The sequence below is a fragment of the Aspergillus fijiensis genome, assembly GCF_003184825.1.
Source record: "Aspergillus fijiensis CBS 313.89 unplaced genomic scaffold BO72scaffold_53, whole genome shotgun sequence".
NCBI lineage: Eukaryota > Fungi > Ascomycota > Eurotiomycetes > Eurotiales > Aspergillaceae > Aspergillus > Aspergillus fijiensis.
Genome location: NW_024469029.1, coordinates 136,469 through 158,361, shown reverse-complemented (window position 1 = coordinate 158,361; position 21,893 = coordinate 136,469). Strand labels below are relative to the sequence as shown.

Sequence of the window (21,893 nt, the reverse complement as noted above, 5' to 3'; positions counted from 1 at the left end):
TCATGCAGACAGCCGAGAGCCGAGTAAGGCATTTTACTATCAGTCAGTATATCTGACCAGTTATAGATGCTTGAGTGTTGCTGTCTGTCTCTCGTTTACCATGCCTGATGGCTTGAGGCCGGGTTGAGGCAATCTCATCCTCACTCCAAACTCCGTTCATCGTATACCCTTACGAAGTACTAGAAATTTCTCTATCTGCTTCATCTCATTCTACATACCAAACGCAAGCAAAGCCCCCTAAGCTTCCACATGTCTCTCCTACGCTCACATTTCCTCTGAATAGATCTGCAATAACACTAACGACTATTTGCCGATGTATGATTTGCACCACCACCCGACCTGGACACAGCTGTCATTCATGACCCCCGTCTACCATCACAAAGCCATAGCCAGCATGGCGATGTGGGCTCTTGCCTCAGGGGCCATCTCCATCCCAGATGGGTGCGGGTCCAATTTCCCGAGGCTCTGGCGCAGCGGCTGCACATATTGTGAAAGATGTGCAAATCTGTGAGTGAACTCATGGATGACAATATGTTGGAGGCAGACAGCAAGCATATAAAAAGGTGCAAGTTTGAACTGGCTCAGTTGCAGCTATGTCAGTTCTCGGGGTCAACATCCCCTGAATCATTTGCCTCATCTAAAGCAGCTATGTCAGTTCTCGCGTATCAACGCAATCATGGACATCCACCGGTGTCGTACCGGTGGGCCTGTCTTTCCCAAGTCAAGGTCTGACATTGGGTCAGGGACTAGATGAAGGACTCAAATTTGCAATGTGTCTGGTCCGCCAGTTCTATCAGAGCTCGTGGAGAGTTTCATGTCGACTCTGAGGATGATTATGCTGGATATATCGACTGCGAAATTACATTATTTCTTGCAGGTCTGGGGAAAATGCACTGCGATGCCAACTGCGCACGACCGAGAATCTGTGGAATCAGCTATCCGTTTGCCTCGTACGATCATGACCGGAAAAGACCCTCTGAGGATTTGTGAAAGACAAAGCATGAAGAATGAATTTGTCCCAAGAACCAGGGCATCGATATATGGGCACAGGAGCTATAAGTGACTGGCGTTGTGATGGAGGGGAATCCCCGGATGGACATGATGCGCCTGCCTGGAGCATACGGGCCAATGCTGCTGTCTACCGACGTGGACCTACAGGACTTCGTTTGACAACTTGTCTTTGGTTTCCTCCCGTATTACTGAGTAGCAGTCACTGGACCGGTAAATGTGAGGTATTTATGCAATCGTTCCTATGCTTGTGGGTCGAGTAGCTTTAGTATAACTCGTGCCTCGTTCCTAAGGCACCACGAAATGTCCCGACGTCACTTCAGGGGCAAATACCACTCGTCGACTTGCATGGGAAAAGCATATTTCGACCGATGCACTCACCCCGTTTTGACCAACAATGAAGCCATGAGGCCCTAAGGCTACGAGCAGATGATGTGAGGATAGATCCCCTTGCAGAACAGTGGCGCGGCACGGAACAATTGGAAAGAAAAGGTCGGAGACTCCGTCCGCGCGCCCAGCCCGCAACCCGTAAAGTGGAGTGGGTTTAGCAGTGGGTTCGAACGACCGACCTTCAAGCGGGCAGAAGGAATCTCAAATATACGCTGTACTCTGTATCACGGGCCAATAATCCCCATTTCCCCGAGACCGACTGAGCTTCCTCAGCGACCCTCAACTACTTTTCGGATTTTGGATTTAACTCACCCAAACCCCCCCCCCCCCCTCTCCCCCCTTCTTTGTCATCGCTCCGAATCTCCTCAATCTCATGATACTTGCTCCGTGCCATTGAGTCGTCATGGCTACATCTACTTCTAATCGGGCGAGCGCTCGGCTGGAACTGGCCAATCCGGGGACCGTCAAGATCAATGTGAAGGGTGCTTTCATTGTGGACGATGATCCGAGGTCCAAAAGTCCGGTGAGGACCGACGGGGTTTCTTATGAAGGTGAGCAACCCCCCCCCCCCCGGCGAGAAGCACGCCTTTTTCGTTTCGTGCCGGCACGTCCCACCAGTTAACCCACCGAAATTCACTTTTGCTTATAATTCTGGCTCAGGTCATGACATTCGACTGCCGAATCACAAGGAAATTAGTCATGTAGCTGTTGACGTGAGTTAATTTTCTCCCTGACCTGACACTTTCCATCCGGACACTCCGCGGTTCCCCGCACACAATCGCAGCAAGCTCCCCGCAATCCTCAACGTTCATCGCACTAGCACCTCCAGCCTCTCCACCACCACTTTGATCACAAAACTAACTCGAGCCATATGGTTTTTTTTTCTTAGATCGGCGGCTCGTTGGCAAAGCTCGTTTACTTCACTCGGGAGATCGACTCTGCCGACAATGGCGGGCGACTCAACTTCATCAACTTCGAAACCTCTCGCATCGACCTCTGCATCGACTTCATCAAAGAATTGAAGGCTGAACACGAGAAGCTGAAGGGCTCGTCGGGGGCGGAGCTATGTGTCATGGCGACGGGAGGCGGGGCTTACCTGTACTATGACAAGCTCAAGGAGTCCCTCAACGTCGACATCATTCGGGAGGATGAGATGGAATGTCTCATCACTGGTACGCAAGTCTATATTACCCTTTCGTTAGTTAACATGTTGGGACGAGAACGCATCTCTGACTCGCACCTGTTCACCAACAGGCCTGGACTTTTTTATCACGGAGATCCCCAACGAGGTGTTCACCTACAGCGAAACCGAACCCATGCAATTTGCCGAGGCCCGACCGGATGTTTACCCGTACCTCTTAGTCAACATCGGCTCCGGCGTGTCCATGATCAAAGTGTCCGGCCCCAAGCAGTTCCAACGTGTAGGGGGTACACATTTGGGGGGTGGAACCTTCTGGGGTCTCATGTCGCTGCTGACGGGGGCCCGCACTTTCGACGATATGCTCGCCATGGCGGATCGGGGTGACAACAGCGGGGTGGACATGCTGGTGGGGGATATTTACGGCATGGACTACAGCAAGATCGGACTCAAGAACACGGCCATTGCAAGCACCTTCGGCAAGGTGTTCCGCCTCAAGAATCAAGCCGGGCAGCAGGCAGCAGACGGGGCAGAGTCGTCGCCCGAGGAGGGGGAGCTTGATTCAATGAATGGCGATCCGAAGTTCAAGCCCGAGGATATGAGCAGGAGTCTACTCTATGCCATCAGGTGCGTCGTGATCCTCAACACTCAGTTTGCAGCAAAAGGAAACCAGTCTAACAGCTCACAGTAACAACATCGGCCAGATCGCCTACCTGCAGTCCGAGAAGCATCAGGTCAAGCACATCTACTTCGGCGGCTCCTTCATCCGCGGACACCGCCAGACCATGAACACGCTCTCGTACGCCATCAAGTTCTGGTCCAAGGGCGAGAAGCAAGCGTACTTCCTGCGTCACGAGGGCTACATCGGCTCCGTGGGCGCGTTCCTGCGGAGACAGCCTGCCAATTGGGGACGCAGGAACAGCATCGACGAGGCGTCCCTGCAGGAGCTCAAGGCGGCCTTGGAAGCCAAGCACCAAGCTACTAGTCAACCGAACGCATCCTGAATAGGATGACCCTTCCGGACAAACAGCATGCATGCTGGACAAAGATGTGTCCGGCCCCTCCCCTCCTCACCTCCTCCTCCTCATTTTGAGCGTTTTGATACCCGTCGATTGTCATGACACACATTGTAATACTGCATTTTATACTGTTTCTTATATCATAATGCTCCGTATAATCTCCGACCACCTGGAAATGTTCGATGACATCCTCCAAATCATGGAACAAGGCATTAGACTCAGATTGTGCTTGCTGAGTGCATGTGGTTAGACTGTTATGCACTTACTTTTTGGATTCTTCTTGCCAGGCATCCACTGCATGTCAAGAGTTATTATTCCTTTTCGGGCGGTTTCTCCTCTCGGTCATGTCTCTCGGAGTCGGCCAGTTGTCCTGTACCACTACATAGATACAAGCGTACATTGGAAACCGGGTAGATCCCGGATTGACCCGTCTACTTTTCAAGCGTCCGTACCGGTGATACTAAGATATATTCAAGAAAGCGCCGGCAATGAGCACCCAGCAAGAGCCGCGCTATTTCTGCCCCCCAACCGCGGCATCAAGGTACAATGACCGGTCTGACTTTGATCTCCACAGCTGGAACATTTTCCTTCCCTTTCAAGCTATCCAAGGCCACCCAGATCATATAATCAAACTCATCATGACCACCCCGCGGAAGCCACACCTCGCCGTGCGCCTCCGTCTCGCAACACAGATATTTGAGCTCCGTGAGCTTGTAGTGTAGGCGAAAGAAGTCGAGGGCCTGCGCGAAGAGATCATCCACCGTGTTGCATGTGGCCACAAAGACGAACCGTTTGGGCTTGTCCTCCGAGCACAGCACAAACACCAGGCCGCCGGTCACCTTGCGCAAGGACAGCGGGTCCGCATGGTTCGTCTTGCGCCGTTTCGGGACCGGCGGCGACGACGACGATGGCGACGTTGGGGCAAGCTGTTGCTGTCTTTTTGGGTTTCTTCTGGTCTGCTGGATAGGCTCACTCACTGAGGATGACTCCTCGTCCGTGTCGTCGACCACCTCGGACAGAGGGGAGGAATCTCTGTCTGAGGATATACTGGCCATACGAGTTGTGCTCGCGACCACTTTCTGCTGCTGTTGCTGCTGCTGCGCAGACTTCGATCTCGCCGACCTGGCAGGCACGCCCCTTTCACTAGCTCTCCTCTCTTGCGGCCGTGGGCGAACATCAGCTGTGGCCATTCCTCCTCCTCCTCCTCCTCCTCCCCCCTGCTGCTGCTGCTCCCTCTCCCTCCGGCCGTCGATGAACTCCCACGCGGCCGGGTCATAGACGATCTCCTGCCCAGGCTTCATCCGCCAGACGCGCACCGCGCACGACGGCGGCGGGGGATCTTGCTCGGCGGGCGTCCATTGTCTCAGAAACGTACCGAATGGGCTCGAGTGGGGCAGGCTGCAGACCACGATCTTCCCTCCTGGTGGTGCGGATGCGGATGCGGACGCGGAAGATGCCTCGGAACCTGAACCCGTCCGCGGGGGGCCTGCCCCCGCCGCCGCCGCCGCCGCCGTCGCCTCATACGCCACCAGCACGTTGGTCCGCGGACTCTTCAGGGGATACTGGCAGAGCCGCAGCTCTTGGCCGGTGCGGTCGAAGACCTTGTACTCCCGGATCACCCCTTCGCCCCGGTAGGAGAACGGCGGGCGCTTCTTCCGCCGCTGGCCCCGGATGGCTTCGTGCCATTTGGCGATCTCCGCTTGCAGGTACCGGGGGAACGGGATCGGGGGGCCCTTGATGGGCTGGGAGCTGATGGAGAATGGGTTGGGGATGTCGGTGTCGGTGTCGGTGTCGGTGTCGGTGTTGTTGTTGTTGTTGTTGTTGTTGTTGTTGTTGTTGTTGTAAGCCGCTGCCGTCACGGGGCTATGGCTATGACGAGTGACGGTGACAGTGGGAGTAGATGTAGTAGCAGCGTGGAACGGGATGTCGGGCCCGGAGTCGTAGGATGACGGCGGCGTGGACGAGGCGGACCGGCGGCTGTGCTGCTCGTTGAGGGTAGCCGGTCCTTTCGCATCGGACTCCTCGACCTCGTAGGAGTTGGATCGGGAGTTGAGGATGTTGGGGTAGAGAACGGTCGACCTCCTGGAGATTGGGGAGCACATGAAACTCGGTTAGCTCGACGTTGATTTCCCTTTCCAAAGCTCCAAAAAAGAAAAGTAACCTCCTCATAAAAAGGAGAATGCAATCGAAAAATGAGGTGGAACTGCCGCTGACCACTGGGAGTTCGACATATTTGTTTGTTCACCGCTGATAGTTAGAGTACTCGCGTAACAGGAATCGAATCACAAAGCTGGCTGGCTTCGATGCCTCGGTGGGTGGGATTGATTTTCTTATTTTCACAGGCACAGAAAATTGTGAGAGAGTAGGAGAAAGTGCCTTGGTGTGGATTGAATGGGCATTGACTGGTCAAACAAAGAGTGCGCGATCACGCGTTGGGTGACATGTAACTACATGTACTGTAGCGCGTTTTGCGTTTACTTTTCATTGGATTCTTATCTTAATGGGCAACCCCCGCGGAGGAACCACCTGCAGATAAGGTACTGGAATTGGATATGTTGGGAGATACCAAGGTAGATTTAGCATGTGACTAGATATTTATAAGGTGGTCGAAGGCAGTGAATGAGTATTTTGACATTGGCATAATCGGTCCCTCTTCTATACTCCTGATGTAGATCACAGTGTAGCGAGTGATTGACAGGAAGAGGTGCGCTAGGCTCCCACACTATACCCCAAGAGCAATGCCTTTGACACTCGTAGCATAGATCAACAAAGTGCACTCGACAAGCACCTAGGCTTGTATAGCACATCCAAAGTTCGCGAACCAGGCTTTGATTTATCGGTGGCGCGTTTATTATAACTGGTGAGCAGGACACGGAGCCAGGAGAAAAAGATGTATATTGTACAGTAAACTCGCTGTTTACAGACATGGACTCAGACCTGATCAGTACAGTGACAACTATGCAGGGACAAGGCACTCATATGGCCGTGTATAAGCCTTTGGTAAGACTGCCATTACTCACCAGTACTGAGTGATCCTTATCCTTCATGAACCGCATTTGGATAGCTGGATACTGCCTTAGCTGTACAGTACATAGTCAAGCATGGTGAATGGGTGACTAATCCCACGTGGGCGGCGTGCCGGATCTGGCGATTCGCGTCACCGACGGGGGGAGATTCCAGCTCAGGTGATTCTAACCCCAACTCTTCCTCATCTCGATCGTATCACACCATGCTCCAAGCATGAGTCCGGGTCCTGCTCGATGCCTTCGCTGTCCGATTCGCCTCCTCCCGTTCCGCCCCCGGTGCCCGTCGAAACCCATCCGAACCGCAGCGTCGGCCTGAAAGAGCAACGAGCCCTCCCGGATCCCACCCGCCTCGCCCCTGAAGATGCATACTACACCTCTTCGCTGCCGCGCGCGCGGCCTACCTCGGCCCACTTTGACAGTTCCATGCGCGTGTTGAACCCCAACGCTGTGGCGGTGTTGCGATCGCCGCCGGCCGTGCCAGGAGCCGGTGGTGGTGGGCGAAAGGAGGTACAAAAGCTGCGGGGGACCAGCCGCCGGAGGAGACGAAAGGGCGCCTGGAAAAAGCTACTCTGGGTGAAACAGTCCTGTAAGATTGAATCGCGAGATGACCTATGAGGTCTTTCGGGACTTGGTGTAAGGCACTAATCGAGACATTCAGATCCCGACAACTACACGGATACAGAGACCTTCCTGGACCATCTGCAGCGCAATCCTCGCGTACGCCCATACGATTTCTGGCCTCTCGTGGCCGACTCCACCGTTATCGTACAACATGTATGCTCGGTCGCGATCTTCGTATGCTGTTTCGTTGGCATTGTGCAGGGCCGCGTGAGCCCTGTCTCGGTGGTGTGCTGGGGCAGTGTCGGGACCGCCTTGGGTTGGATCTTCTGGGATTCTTGGATTCTGCGGGAACATGTGGAGAGTGTGCAGGTCGCTGAGCGAGCATCATCAGAAGGGGATGACGGATCGAGTTCGAGTTCCATGACTAGCTCCGTCAACCCGTCGTCCGGTACCGCTAGTTCGCGTCCCTGCGGCCAGAAGGAGAACCAGGTCCATGGGCTGGGATTGTCCCTGGCACAGAATGAATCCAGTGAGCCCGCCCACCGACAGAGCATGGGAAGCGGTGGGGATGTCGATGGCAGCGGGCAGGAACCAGTGTCTCCCCTGTCTGGCCCGGTGAGTGGTCCGCTGGGTGGCCTGTCGTCCGAGGCGGACATGTCGCCGATGTTCTCCTCGAGGAACCGCCAACGGCTTTCTACCGTCAAGTCGGCTTTCCTGATCTACTTCTCGTTGCTCGCGCTGAGTCCCATCTTAAAGTCGCTTACCAAATCGACCGCCAGCGATTCGATCTGGGCCATGAGCTGCTGGCTGCTGATCATGAACATCTTCTCCTTTGACTACGGAAGCGGGGAGGGCGCAGGCGCCACCAAATTCCCGGCTTCCCTGTCTACCAATGCCGCAGTGATGGCTTCCACCGTATTAGCGTCTCGACTGCCATCCACCACCCACGTGTTTAGCCTGATGCTCTTCTCAATGGAGGTCTTTGGGTTGTTTCCCATTTTCCGACGGCAGCTGCGTCATGTGTCCTGGACTGGCCATGTTCTGCTGACGCTGGCGTTGGTGCTCGTCGCTGGCGGTGCCGTGGGCATCACCCTGCGTGGCGGATGGGCGGCGTTTGTGGTCGGATCCATTTTAGGGAGCATCCTGACGGCGCTGACTATGGGAGGATGTAGCTGGTGGCTGATCAGTCTCCAGAAGTATAAGAATGTGGTGACTGGGCCGTGGGATCCAGCCCGACCGATTATCCGGCGACACTGGGATTAAGGACTTGCAGCGCAGCCCAGTAGCCCGTCGTGTGGACGATCTCAGCTTGAGAAATACTTTTACAAGATACCCATACAGTATTAAGACTTTGAATCTAGCGCTTTTCATATGAACATGGATTTGAACCGTGAAATTAACATCTTGGCTTCCCCCCGTGTAAGATCTGACCTGAGTCTGCTGTACATCGCCAAGGAAAGACAATAAAACTGGCTTCAATAGCCTCCTGTATCCCTAACTTGTGTAATTGTTTCAGAAGTGAACAAAGTGCAGTGCCGGGAGGCGGTTGAGGCATGCTTGTTTTGCGGAATGTCGGCGGGAATGCTGGCCAACTGGAGCTGCCAGCAATCAACACCGCAGCAATTCCGGCCGTGACGCAAAGAAGAATCCCATATCCCATCCAAGGTGCAGGCATGGAGCAACCTCCATACCGTATCTACCATGGCACACTTTAATCATCTCATTCAACCCGTCATTGGGGGTCTGCTGTGGACTCGGGAAATTCTTCAAATGCATGCCCATGACTGGGCGATAACCCCAGGTCTAGGCAGGAGGCAGCAAAATGCCCGAGTCGGAATGGAGGCCTGTCTCCGTGTGTTTATTTCTGGATCCTCGCCAGGCTGTCAGTTAATTACTCCTGCTGGCCCACTTGGCGACGCAACAAAGCAGGTGACGGTCACTTTGCGCGCGCTGTTCACCTGATTCAGTCCAGGGCGCACACCCACCACCGACCACCCACCACCCACCACCTATCGACCACCACCGCCCATACAACCCGACGAGACAGGACACGAACGAACTCACGATCATGCTCAAACGACTCGCACTGGCCCTGATGGGCCTTCAGTGCGCGACAGCCTTGCGGATGGCAATGTATATTGACCAGTGAGTCCGCCCGCCTGCTATCTTTGCCTCATCACGTACTGAAAATCGAGTAGATACCACACGGCCAACCTGCCAGGCAAGGACAAGACCCAGGGTGTCACGCACGCGATCATGGCGTTTGCGCCCTCGACCCTGTTCAACTCCGACTCGCCCCCACAGTTCACCCCGTTTGAGTCCGTGTCGACGATGCGCAACCGCTTCGGCCCTGACACCAAGGTCATGATTGCCATCGGCGGATGGGGTGACACGTCTGGATTCTCGCAGGGATCCAAGGACGAGGCTTCTCGCAGCCGCTATGCGAAGAACGTTGCCACCATGATCAACAACTTGGGCCTGGACGGCGTTGGTAAATCGTCCCTCTTCCCTCTTCCCTCTGTCCTCTTCCAATCTTCTACAATACACAGCCCTAACCCGTGATGAAACCCCATCTACAGACATCGACTGGGAATACCCCGGCGGCAACGGCCAGGACTACCGCCAAACGCCCAACTCGGCCAAAGTGCCGGAGATCGACAACTACCCGCTCTTCCTGAAGGCGATCCGCGACGCGATCGGGCCCAACAAGCTGCTGTCGATCGCCGTGCCGGGCAAGCTGGAGGACTTCATTGCGTTCACGCCGGCCAACGGGCCCAAGATCTGGCCGTCGGTCGACATGGTCAACATCATGAGCTACGACCTGATGAACCGCCGCAACAACGTGACCATGCACCACACCTCGGTGGTGGACTCGCACACCACGCTGAAGGCGTACGCGGCCATCGGCCTCGAGAGCAGCAAGATGAACCTGGGCTTCGCCTTTTACGCCAAGTGGTTCACCACGGACCCCACCGCGGACTGCAAGACCAACCCCATCGGCTGCAAGGCGGCCGTCATGGAGAACGCCGACGGCTCGGACAACGGCAAGTCCGGCGCCCTGACCTTCGAGAAGAGCACCATGAGCGCCGCCCCGGGTAATCTGAAGACGTCCACCGATGGCACGTGTGGCTTCGACAAGGGCACCAAGTGTCCTTCTGGACAGTGCTGCAGCCAGTACGGGAATTGGTACGTGCCCCCTTGTGAATTCATCAGATGCATCATGATCTATCTCCCTCTGGATGTGAACTGACAGACAGCAAAGCGGTACAACCGACGACTTCTGCCAGGCGGGCTGTCTCTCCGACTACGGCACCTGCAAGGGCATCTCGATCACGGACTCGTGGCGCCGCGCCCTGAGCGAGGGCACCACCGACGCCACCATGGGCGGCCAGTACTACTTCGACGACAGTGTCAACATCTTCTGGAGCTGGGACACGGGCGACCTGATCGGCCGCAAGTTCACGGACATCGTCGACGCCGAGCAGGTCGGCGGCATCATGGCCTGGAGTCTGGGCGAGGATACCCTGTCGTGGGAGCATCTGTCTGCCATGCAGAAGGGGGCGAGCACGCGGTAGCTGTAACCATCCTTTACCCCAGTTGTTCGTCTACATGTATGTCTATGTGTATGTTGTATAAGAAGTACCCAGTTGCACGTCGCAGAATTTATCTAGTTCATGTGCAGCGAGGACACGCAATGATAAAGAATGAGAGAGATCATTTACCCAACCCCAAGAAAACTTGCAAACAATATTCCAGCTTGTTATACAGTACACTACCCAATCTATCCCCTCCCCCCCCCACAAAAGCGAGATCAACTCGCCCCAACCCACACCCCATCCCCACCCACATATCCAGACCCAATCTCTCTAAGTGCAGCTATCCGACCCATAAACAAACGTGCCATCCGAGTCCTCACACCCGCAAGTCCCATCAGTCGGGCTCTTGATGCACCCCGTTCCGACCCCCGAGGACTCGCCATTATCGCTGCAATATCGCCGCCTATGTCAGCCCGCATCCTCACCCAAGACAATCCCCAACAACCCCCCAGGCTCAATATCAGGGTTCTAGGGAATACAGAACAGAAAAAAAGGGAAGGGACAACCAACTTCCAGAAGAACGTCCAGCAATCCGAGTCGGAGTCGGTCATCTCGGCGTCCGTGGGCGCCGTGCACGTGTACGCGCTGCAGGTGCCGTAGGGGGCGCCGTGCGAGGAGTCGTACTCGTGGTCCGTCACGAAGACGGCGAAGGTTTGGGTGCCTTTTTTCGGGGTGTCAGTTTGCTTTTTCTATAAGGCAGGGGGGACAGGACGTACCTGAGGTGCGGGTGTTGTGCGAGCACTCGGCGGCTTGGATGGCGGTGGAGACTTTGCTGGCTGTTGTTTTTGTGGCGCGTTCTTGTGTTAGCATGCTGGGTAAGTTCGTGGGGATGGGTGGGTTGAGCTTGAGGGCCGGGGGGTGGGTGGGTTTAGGTTTAGGCGAGACAGGAGGTAGGCTTTACCAGAGCAGTTGTAAGTGCCGGGACATTTGCCCTTGGTGTTGGTGGAGGCCGGGTCGAGGGTCGCGGCGGCCAGGGAGGCGGCGCTGAGGACGACGTAGAGGAGGGAGTTGGTGGAGACCATTTTTGGCAATTTGATACTGACAGATGGCAGGTTGCTGGTGCTGGTGCTGGTGCTGGTGCTGTTGAGAAGAAAAGAAAAGTTGGGCGAGAGGTGTAGACCTTTATATAGATGCCAGCTTCTGCGCAGAAACTACCACTCCAGTACAATTCGATCGGTCACCTACCTCTCTATCTGACACTGCCCGGCCCCGGGATGTACGTGTCCTGAGTCGAAGCGAAACCGAAACCCAGGGGTGCATGTGGATCAGTCTCCATGGTCGGGATTCTGGATTCTAGAATTGTGGGCTCATCTGAAAGACGGGGTCGTGTGTGTCAGAAGGAGACGGAAGACGGAAGATGGAAGATGCAGACGGCAGGAATCATCAGGCGGACCAGTCTAGAAGCTCTTTGGACTGGGGCAGATTTTGGGTAATTTAAGCTTGTTACAACGCCGTCGTTTGGGATTACCCACTTCGTCTCCACTCGGCGGGATCGGCGCGGGATCAGGAGATGATGATTGAGTGAGGGAATAATAAGGTATAGTTCGCTGGAATATAGGTTGGTTTCACCGTGGATAGACTGCAGCCTACCTAGTACAGATCTCCTGCCCTGCTGGCTGTGGCTTGACCAACTGTTGTGGATGGGAGACATGTTGCCTCCGTTTGCATACAACCCACAGCTCATGTTTGTTGACATATTGATATTATATACTTCATAACTTTCAAAAAAGTGACAAAGAAGGAAGGTAAAATCAAAGAGACAGACCGAAACCTGCACAGACAGTTTGGATCAAGAAGGGTATAGACACAACACAACATCATGCAACGTCGAGGACATTCTGCTCACACCTCGCTCACGTAGTCCGGTTCATTCACACCACTCGCTCATTTCCTACTCGTAGCCTCCAACTCCGACGGCCCTCTCGCCATCGCTTCATAATAAACCTGCCCAGGCTGGTGCCCGTGTGCCTGCTCCTGGTACACCTGCTGTTGTTGCTGCGCATCCCAACTCCAATGGCCCCCCTGACTCTGGGGCGGCGGTGACCCCGACAGATCCGGACTGGTCGCATACACCGCCGTTCCGGGAGACTGCGCGTTGCCGTAGTCCCCGTACGGCTGTTGCATCTGCTGTTGCTGCTGGAGAGGCTGTCCGGGAGCCGTCTGCATCATGCCAACCCCTAGCCCGGCGACGCCCGCGTCGTAGTCACTCTTTCCCCGTCCATGTCCCTGGCTCTGCGCCTGGTCCCCGCCACCATGACCAGGGCTCAACATCGCCGCCCACTTCGCCGTCCGCTCCGTGCGACCGTCCTGTGAGGACATCCACTTCTGATACACCCTGTTCCGTCCCAGAAGGAAGAATAATGCGCCCAAGATGCCGACGAAGGCGACGGAGCCCACGACGATACCTGCTATGGCGCCGCCGCTGAGGCCGCCGGATCCGGACGACGAGGAGGCAGATGGACTGGAGCTGACGGTGCTGTTGGAGGTGGGGATGGAGCCTTCGGCCGGCATGGACTGGCCGGGGACGAGCATGTAAGGGTAGGTTTTTGCTTTCTCGTATTGCGCTTCCCAGGTCATCGTTTCGTTCTGAGAGAGGTGGGGTGGAGTCAGTTTGACGTGGTCAGATAGACAAGAGGGCTGAAAAAGAGACGTACAGGATTGATGACGCCTACCATGCCATTGACAAGGCAGGAATCTATGGCTGTGCAGTAGAAGAAGGTTGGCTGTGCCTTGAATCAGTTTGCTGTCGCATATAGGTCGCTTGTGTCTTGCTAGAGGGCGGCAAGAACATACCTCGGTGTCGTTCACAACGAGGGACCATGTAGGTGGCTAACACAAAATGATTGTCAGGTCACAACTTTCGACAAGAGTACATCAGAGGCAGTACCGGTCCGACCAAATCGCCATCATCTTCATTGAAACTGTTGAAGATTCCCGAGTAGAAGACGGACTTGCTAGCAGGCACGCACGGCGCTAGGTAGTCGGCTTTCACGACTGAATGGTTCCGAGGATAGAATTCGAACACAATCACGTCGCCAACTTTGGCGGTGATGTTATGCGGAGAATACCCATGAGGAGAGGTCTTGGAGCCAACTTCGACCGTGTGTGTCGCCACGCCCGTTGTTGCTGACGAGGTGGAGGAGCGGCTTGCCGTCGACGTCGTCGCCGTAGTCGTCGCCGCCGAAGTTATCGACGATGTGTCCCCGTAATAGGACATCTTGATGGTGCTTGCAGTTAACGACGAGAACAAGAAGGAAAGTCAAGATGTAGTAGCAGCATGAGTTGTGAACGTCGTGGCGAGGGGTCAGCAGACAAAGGGGGCTGAAGAGACAGAACAATTTCCCTCTTATTCCGTGAGACAAGGCTGAGCAGGTCGTCAAATCTGGCTGTGTAGGTCGCACAAAGCCTTCGGCTGGCGAGGCCGCGAGTTTTAACACTCGAGATTGAATAAAGAAACAGGGATTCGTATCTGAATCTGAAGCACTCAGAGACAAAGGAATGATGACATCGTCTCCGACCGAGAGGATAATGGTACAGACTCAAAAGACGACCGAGAGTTGAGATGGGGAAATCGAGATGAGGGGCTTCTCCTCCCTGCATTCGGAAAGATTTCTCACATCGGGCTCTGTCTTCATTTCCCATGTTCTTCGTCTTTTGGCTTTTGGCTGCTTGTTGGCAGTACAGTACCTCGTGTTCGTAATCATCTGCCGGCGTTGCCATTGGTTAGGGCTTTGGCACGGACAGCCATCCCAACCAGCAGGCAATCAATAGCTTTCTTGGCTCCGGCCGGACCACAGGTGCAATTAAACATAACGTTAACTTAAAGCACTGGGTTCTCGACTTATTCAGATCGATCTTTAAATCTTTTCTCGGAACCCATCATTTCATGTAGCTATGCCCTTAGATGCAGACCTGAATCGCTGTATAGCTCGTTAGCGGTGGAGTCTCCGGATCAGCCACCTGCAGAGTCAGATGCAGGGTCTGGCTACCATCCTTATCACTTACAACCGCCCTCCCTTCGCGGTCGAAGACGAGAGAGAGAGACCAAAGAGACACAACTTTGTTTCCCGGACTCCGTGTTGAAGCCCCACTGGACCACATTCTCTTCTATCGTTCAATGGTTCGTCGACGGCTCGATCCATTGAGACCATCTGAAGGAGAGGGAGTCGCCGTCTGGAACGAACGTCTCTTAAGCATCGAAGATCAACCTTGAGTCCACAGCAGCATTCGATGAACTGGGTCCCAGACCATCGGTACTGTCAATAACGATTATCTGTTCGTATTCCAGCTTTGGCTCGTCTGACGCAGAGTGTCCATTGTTCCCGGCGGCAAAATCGTCCTGATATGCTTCGCTCAATCATCAGATCATTGCTCCACACGACTGTCTAGTCTGCTCTTCGATCATGCCCCGAGTACTGTCTTCTGCTTCATTATGATAGCCAGGCCATTGTTAGTGAGACCCAAACAAGCAATGCGTGGCGTTCACAACGAGTTCCATACTCCTGATACTTGATGTCGACTATCCCAATCTGAATGAGAGGTTGGAAAATGGGAGGACTGCCGTTGATAATGGCTTCATAACCAAGATACTCCGCATGTAGCATGCCCACACGATCGTCAACAATCGGTCACCCAGGTGAAACCAGGGCCGTATCCGATCAGCCCCAGTGGAGGATCACTTTCAGTGTTGGAGAGCCAGATTGCTAGGCCATATCGATGGATTCTGTGGAGAACGCGAAGCATGCGACATCAGGCTAGGGGCGATGGATTGACGCGTCTCTGTCGTCCTGATCAGAGTGAAGAGACTCGAATGCGCGGACGGATGATCCTGTATCGGAGGGTATGTGGTTAAGGCTGATATCGGGGGAACGAGAAGTTTCACAAGTGAAAAGATCACAACCTGGGGACGTGAGCACGTTTGTGTTCTAGATGATAAGGTGTAAGAGAGGGCAACACTAGTCAGTCGCGGAAGGTTTACTCTCTAACGGCCCCTATGCGCTCAATCGGCTGTGGTGGTGCTCCAAGCGGTAGTCACCATTCATTCGTCAGGTGACCCTCCTTGCAGAAATGACTTCCATGCGTCGGTGCAGGTACTTGGTCCTAGAATGGCTGGTGATATGATTTTGATGTGACTTTTATATTTCGACTTCCATCGGAATTGTACTATCAAAAACACCGCCGCCATCCGATCACGACTCAAGTCCTTGAAACAGACACACTACAATATCAGCACAATCGACTAAGACTACAAATCCACCCCCCGATATTCTCGTCCGCTTTCGTTGCTTCGACCCGAAAATCCCGGATCCCTTGTGATTGACTTACGAGACACGCCACGCTCCGGCTTTGAACCTGTTGGGATGTCCGACGACAAGACAGCCTTAGCAATCCGGCTCTGGTGGCTCTCCATGCGATCTTTGTGCGGAAAGGTAGACCTGACGGTGCCTCCATCCTTCCCAACTGGTCGCTTAGAAAGTCCCATTGGCTGTGTCTTTTACAGAAGTGGGATCTTGCACAGGCTTGAGACATCGCAGACCATGTCTTCCGGCTGATGCTGACGATATCGATTCCGGACCTAGAGGCCATGCCCTTCTCGTCTTTCGATGTCCTGCAGGTGCAGTGGTATTGAGCCAGAATTGCTGCTCCGATGCTGCAGATGTCGAACTCGAAGAAGTCGACACTTTCAGTTGGGACGAAGATAAGTAGAAGGAGGATAATAAACGGCGGATGCAAGATGCGGGCAATAAAATATTGTGTATTGGAGGCAGTGGCACGCAGCGTCGCATTGATGGGCTGCAGGCTGTATGTTGTAGCCCGTCACAAGTTGATCCACTCTGTTAATGCACAGGTTTATTTGTATTTTATCAGTGGACAACCATCATACTTATTATGACAATCACATTGATTCCGCATTCATCTGTCTCATGATTCACTGCGAATACTTGCTATTAATCTCGGATGGAATGTCGGGCAGGTGGTCAACTTCTCTTCTTATCCTCAACCGGTTGGTCGACGTCCGAAGCTGCTGGAGATCAGAGTGTAGAAAAAGAGTCTTTCTTTACACGGAAAGAATTGAGGAGGCTCGGAAACGTGAACGATCATGGCGCTCATCTGCAAGGGGGGGAGTATGAGAGGTCACTTGGGAGTCTTTTTACTCTGTAGATGAAGGAAGTATGTACATTTGCGGCATTTGCGGGGTAAGATAATCCCGCGTGTTGAGGTACAAGCAGCGAATACCAAGCTAAAACGGGCATAAAGAATCGAGATGAAACACTCTATACCGACCCGCTTGAAGATCATTTATTGTTGATGTCTGCTAAAATTCAGACTATTCTGGACACTCCTGCTAATCACTGCATGATTTATCTCGCACCGCGGCAAACCAGATATTGTTCTGCTCAACTCCCCGCCTTTCTCCCCCACAGATCCCTCCTTTTGCTAAGACCATACATGTCACATTCCGGTCAAGGCAAACATCATGGACCGATTCTCCTTTCCGGTGCGACTCTTTCCTATTTGCTGTTGTTGCCCCTTCTACCTTTCTGACTCTTGTAGAACGCGGTTGCTATGGCTGACGCTGACGTCGCTGCAGATGTTGTGAATGACAGCTGTTCACCTCGTGCATTCCTGCATCAGACCCCACAAACTCGTGACTGCATCAGGTGACCTCCGCCACTGCCGATTAGAGGGGGCGATCCCCCGCGGCGGACAACTTGAGTCTACAAGCCTACAACAAGGCCTCTGTACAACCATGTCCTGTAACTACAAGGACGTTGTGATCTATGAGCGGAGACAATGTGGAGGAACACCTGACTTGTTGTCAGGACTGATGCTGAAGCAACGATAACAAGACCCCTGGCAGCCATTGCGTGCTACAGGACTTTTGTTTCACCATCTCCATGAGACAGGGCCATATAAAAGGATGGAGAAATGGATAGAAGGGTTGCCTTATTTTTGGAGGTCGAGTTTGGCTTTGCGCCTCTCCGCCTGGTCTCGAGCCCGGATCTGCAGACAGGTCATGAGTGCAAATCGTCATCGTTGCTGAAACAGCAAAGCAGAGCCCGTTCTCCCCCTCCATCCTCGTCCAGAGCGCATGATGAATGGGATAGGATTGAGCATCTGATCTCTGGAGCCTACCGAATGGTGGGGCTCAGCACAAACCAAAGTCAAGAAAGTCCGTCGGGCGCATGGAAACTGAATGTAGTCGAAGCTACCGAGACGGGAAGCCAATCACCGGTTGCGGTTGTGCACGGATGGATCACTGGGTGGCCGTCTTTCACTCCCGCGGCCCAGAATTATGGAGGAAATTCCCTTCAATCTTCCCTCCTTATCAGCCAAATCTTTATCTTAATTGTCTGACTAGACTACCTTCACCGACTCCTCAAATATAATCTTCTTGTAAATATCTTCTGTTTGAACTCGCTTCCCTCCACCCTCCTGGGTTTAGCCTTTGGTTTGGACCCCTTGGCCAAAGTCACATTTTCTTATAAGATGTCACCATCCTCCCACTGCTAGTCATGTCTGTTGACGAGCCTGCACCGTGGCCGGTTCTGCTTGTTCATCGCAGGCTGTGATCATTTTTCTCATCTGCTTGCCTCTCGAACACTCGTCCCCGTCCCCTCACCAATTCAATTGCTGGTCTTCACTACTGGACTGAATAGAATGCTGAGGCGCCGCTATTGCTTTCTGAGCTGAGCATTTGTCTGGTGACGTCGGTCAGTCCATAATCGCGTACGGAATAGGAAATTGATAGCTGATAAAATGCTTTATCAACACAGATTACCCCTCAATCTATAGACACCACGAAGATTGTTTTGTCCCACTTGGTCTCTTTGCGACATCATAATGGCCTCTCAAGAGTCACCGTTGGCTTCGGCGTCGGAGCAGCCCAACACAAAAAAAAGCCGATTCGCCGGTTGGTTTGGAAAAAGGATGCCGAAGATATCAGCACCAGAAGCGGAAAACAATGACTCTTATCGTCCCAAAGCCACGCTCGGGATTTTAAGTGACAAAGAGACCGATGAGGTACCTGGTGAGTGGCTAAATCAGGCAGGAGATTCCGGTTGGCAGTGGTAGAACGTGCCGGCTCACAATGTGAACGCAGGAACGGTCCTTCTGCTCTCTTCTAATCGCAACGAGCCGTTGGGGTTGAGGCACCAACCACATCGTGAATCCAGCTCCTCCATACCCTCACCTTATCCACCGTCGCGGGCTTCATCCCGCTCCGTCCCACCGCAGAAGAAGACCGCCAACGGTCAGATTATCCTGAACCCACAGCCCGATGATTCAGCAAACGATCCACTGAACTGGCCTGTATGGCGCCGAGATGCGGCTTTGGTATCCTTAGGCTTTTATTGCCTGATGGGCGGGGGCATGACCCCGATCCTGGCTGCCGGTTTTGAGCAAGTCGCCTCGGATTATGGCGTAACCACTCAAAGGGTAGCTTATACCACGGGGTTATACATGCTTGGCCTTGGGGTCGGGTCTGTAGTAATGTCCCCAACAGCTATTCTGTTTGGGAAACGCCCAGTGTATCTCCTGGGCGCAACGCTCTTCATCCTTTCTGCCGTCTGGTGTGCGCTGTCACCCAACTATCCAAGTCTGGTTGTCGCCCGCATTTTCCAGGGGATCGCAGTAAGCCCGGTCGAGTGTCTGCCGTCCGCAACTATTGCAGAGATTTTCTTCTTGCATGAACGGGCATATCGCGTTGGAATCTACACGCTTCTTCTGCTAGGGGGCAAAAACCTCATTCCTTTGGTCAGTGCAGCTATCATTAGCAGCCTAGGATGGCGTTGGGTCTTCTGGGTCGTTGCCATTGTTGTCGGCGGCTGTCTTGTCCTTCTTTTCTTTTTTGTACCGGAAACATTCTGGGACCGCACCCCTCGACCTCATCGACCCCGCAAACGCCCCAGCATCTATCGTGGAATGTCAAACATCATGACTCATGGATTCCGAGGCCGGCACCCACATGCCCACCGTCTGGAAGATCCGTCGCCAGATGAGGAGCTGGCTCCTGCCCAACCAAAGAAGGCCAAGAAGGGACACGTTGGCTTTGTTGATGGAGCTGGTGAAGGCGATACCCACGATCTGGAGAAGGTACAGAATGAAGAGCAGGAAAATCAAATCACCCCCGCACTTGAAGTTTCTGCAAGCCAGCCAGGCCCAGAAGCAGCACATCCTGCTGATTATGAGAAAGATGACGGTTTCCTCACTCCACCTGTTCCGGGGGCAGTATCTCCCTCGGAGCTCGAGACGGGTCGGCGGTTTGAACTCTCTCCGGCTCGTAGTGAGTCTATGGACCCTGCTCCGCCAGCTACACCCGCAGCACAATACACCAACCGACTCCGTGAGCAGCCCAGGATTTCTTTCACGTACTACCTCCGGCCTTGGAATGGGCGCATTGCTCACGACAACTGGTTTCGTGTTGCCTTGCGACCGTTCATATTGTTTGCCTACCCCGCAGTGCTGTGGTCCGCCACTGTATACGCTCTTTCGGTGGGATGGCTCATCGTGATCTCCGAAGCAGTCGGCTCTATCTACGAAAAGCGAGATTCGTACAACTTCACGGCTTTGCAGGTTGGCCTGGTGTACATCTCGCCGTTCGTGGGTGGTCTCCTTGGAACTGCAGTAGCGGGCAAGGTTTCGGATATCATTGTGAAGTACATGACACGGCGTAATGGAGGCATATACGAGCCGGAGTTTCGTCTGGTCATGGCGCTTCCAATTGCTCTCGCCACAACCATTGGTCTCATGGGATTTGGATGGAGTGCCGAGGAGCGCGATATGTGGATTGTGCCGACCATATTCTTTGGTATTGTTTCTTTTGGATGCTGCCTTGGGAGTACGACATCCATTACCTTTTGTGTCGACAGCTACCGGCAGTATGCTGGTGAAGCTCTGGTGACACTCAATTGGAGCAAAAGTTCGTACTGCCCCCTTCCCCACGGCTGACCCCTGCGCTTCAACAAAACACCCAACTAACCGTTTCCCGCAGACGTGTTCCATGGACTCATATTCTCGCTCTTCATCGTGGACTGGTTGGATGCAGAAGGATCCCGGCTGGTGTTCATTGCATTGGGAGTGATTCAGCTGGGTTGCTTACTGGCCACCATCCCTATGTATATCTATGGGAAACGACTTCGCATGTGGACTGTGAGGAAACAATTGATGGAGAAATTCTAGAAAGATGCCTTCTTGGATGTGTACTGTACTATCCTTGGGAGGGGCGCTATTGCCGTTCATCTCTGATCCGTGATATCCTTCCGTTTCGCCGGACGGGAAAATGCCCATTGGACGGGGGAGACTGGGGCAAATCTTGTTTTCATCACTTGCCGATCGGCATTTGTACAGTACCTATACGGAGTAGAACACCGCCATATCACCTTGTTTATGATACGGTAGACATGCATTGAGCTAGGACGATTTTGACATTACTGAGATGTCATAGCTGACGGATCAGGGCCCATCAGATCGGGACGGCAGGGAAAGCCAAACCTGGGTATGGCCATCCGGTGTCTCACGGGCTCGTTCACCGATGGAGTGACTGATGTCAAATGCTCGGTGGGCCTCAACTGACCCGAGGGCGAAGGCCAGGCGCACAGCCTCCATGGCGACTGACAGAGACTTTTTCCGGATTTTGTGATTGGCAGAACATTACTAGACAACTGCCGTGGAGTTACTAATCGCCTGAGTTTTGCCAGTCCACCGCACTGCAGCTTCTAGACTGCTTAGTCACCCTCACCTGCCGTGGGCTTAATTATCTAACGCTCAGTGATCGGTCCGCAAGCAGATTCAGATTCATTCCAGAGTCAAATCCTAGTCGGCCGAAGGCAGCTGTAGCTGCAGGTGCAGCAACTATTTTGTCGATCATGACGCGGGATACGACGTCAGCGGTGAAGGCATGAAGAGGAAACTTGTATTTAGATGTACTCGAGTAGATGCATAGAGGTAAGCGTAAGCACAGGAAAACAATTCCATGCCCGCCTTGTCTAGCCTTGCCTTGCCTAGCCTGGAGCCTCCTTGATTGCCCCTCCTTCACCGGTTATATGTAAAAATTGCAGACGGAAAATGTTGATCCAAGACTCCAAGTGTTTACCCTAGCGAGGTCCTTCCCGTCCTCCAACCTTTGAAAGCCCACATGTCGACACCTTAGGCA

The 21,893-nt window shown here is 53.7% G+C and overlaps 9 protein-coding genes across 9 annotated transcripts; 5 read left to right on the top strand and 4 right to left on the bottom strand.

The window, feature by feature from the left end:
* Window positions 1-1,709: 1,709 nt before the first annotated feature.
* On the top strand, window positions 1,710-4,018 carry BO72DRAFT_451127 (pantothenate kinase). The gene is made up of 5 exons (XM_040945414.1): window positions 1,710-1,949; window positions 2,059-2,111; window positions 2,288-2,570; window positions 2,653-3,163; window positions 3,225-4,018. The coding sequence occupies exons 1-5, from the start codon at window positions 1,802-1,804 to the stop codon at window positions 3,538-3,540; spliced, it is 1,311 nt and encodes a 436-aa protein (XP_040798024.1). The 5' UTR covers window positions 1,710-1,801; the 3' UTR covers window positions 3,541-4,018.
* BO72DRAFT_451126 (uncharacterized protein) lies at window positions 3,899-6,028 on the bottom strand. Its single transcript, XM_040945413.1, has one exon. The coding sequence runs from the start codon at window positions 5,655-5,657 to the stop codon at window positions 4,092-4,094; it is 1,566 nt and encodes a 521-aa protein (XP_040798023.1). The 5' UTR covers window positions 5,658-6,028; the 3' UTR covers window positions 3,899-4,091.
* Window positions 6,029-6,752: 724 nt separating this feature from the next.
* On the top strand, window positions 6,753-8,773 carry pigc (phosphatidylinositol N-acetylglucosaminyltransferase). The gene is made up of 2 exons (XM_040950305.1): window positions 6,753-7,167; window positions 7,240-8,773. The coding sequence occupies exons 1-2, from the start codon at window positions 6,816-6,818 to the stop codon at window positions 8,403-8,405; spliced, it is 1,518 nt and encodes a 505-aa protein (XP_040798022.1). The 5' UTR covers window positions 6,753-6,815; the 3' UTR covers window positions 8,406-8,773.
* BO72DRAFT_219216 (uncharacterized protein) lies at window positions 8,473-9,014 on the bottom strand. Its single transcript, XM_040939753.1, has one exon. It carries the CDS (start codon window positions 8,815-8,817, stop codon window positions 8,539-8,541), a length of 279 nt encoding a protein of 92 aa, XP_040798021.1. The 5' UTR covers window positions 8,818-9,014; the 3' UTR covers window positions 8,473-8,538.
* Window positions 8,980-10,871, top strand: BO72DRAFT_436150 (glycosyl hydrolase, family 18). The gene is made up of 4 exons (XM_040943313.1): window positions 8,980-9,287; window positions 9,341-9,633; window positions 9,722-10,328; window positions 10,405-10,871. Exons 1-4 carry the CDS (start codon window positions 9,211-9,213, stop codon window positions 10,715-10,717), a joined length of 1,290 nt encoding a protein of 429 aa, XP_040798020.1. The 5' UTR covers window positions 8,980-9,210; the 3' UTR covers window positions 10,718-10,871.
* A 115-nt stretch (window positions 10,872-10,986) lies between these two features.
* Window positions 10,987-12,124, bottom strand: BO72DRAFT_451123 (uncharacterized protein). The gene is made up of 4 exons (XM_040945412.1): window positions 11,640-12,124; window positions 11,455-11,514; window positions 11,249-11,399; window positions 10,987-11,126 (listed from the first exon to the last, which is right to left on the bottom strand). Exons 1-4 carry the CDS (start codon window positions 11,758-11,760, stop codon window positions 11,009-11,011), a joined length of 450 nt encoding a protein of 149 aa, XP_040798019.1. The 5' UTR covers window positions 11,761-12,124; the 3' UTR covers window positions 10,987-11,008.
* Window positions 12,125-12,621: 497 nt separating this feature from the next.
* On the bottom strand, window positions 12,622-14,321 carry BO72DRAFT_530538 (uncharacterized protein; the record flags this gene model as incomplete). Its single annotated transcript, XM_040950304.1, has 4 exons — window positions 13,626-14,321; window positions 13,532-13,567; window positions 13,393-13,461; window positions 12,622-13,324 (listed from the first exon to the last, which is right to left on the bottom strand). Exons 1-4 carry the CDS (start codon window positions 13,953-13,955, stop codon window positions 12,623-12,625), a joined length of 1,137 nt encoding a protein of 378 aa, XP_040798018.1. The 5' UTR covers window positions 13,956-14,321.
* Window positions 14,322-17,043: 2,722 nt separating this feature from the next.
* Window positions 17,044-17,371, top strand: BO72DRAFT_451121 (uncharacterized protein). The gene has a single exon (XM_040945411.1). It carries the CDS (start codon window positions 17,048-17,050, stop codon window positions 17,282-17,284), a length of 237 nt encoding a protein of 78 aa, XP_040798017.1. The 5' UTR covers window positions 17,044-17,047; the 3' UTR covers window positions 17,285-17,371.
* Window positions 17,372-18,309: 938 nt separating this feature from the next.
* On the top strand, window positions 18,310-20,948 carry BO72DRAFT_219143 (putative MFS transporter). Its single transcript, XM_040939752.1, has 4 exons — window positions 18,310-18,453; window positions 18,517-18,770; window positions 18,843-20,660; window positions 20,733-20,948. The coding sequence occupies exons 2-4, from the start codon at window positions 18,584-18,586 to the stop codon at window positions 20,918-20,920; spliced, it is 2,193 nt and encodes a 730-aa protein (XP_040798016.1). The 5' UTR covers window positions 18,310-18,453; window positions 18,517-18,583; the 3' UTR covers window positions 20,921-20,948.
* Window positions 20,949-21,893: the final 945 nt, after the last annotated feature.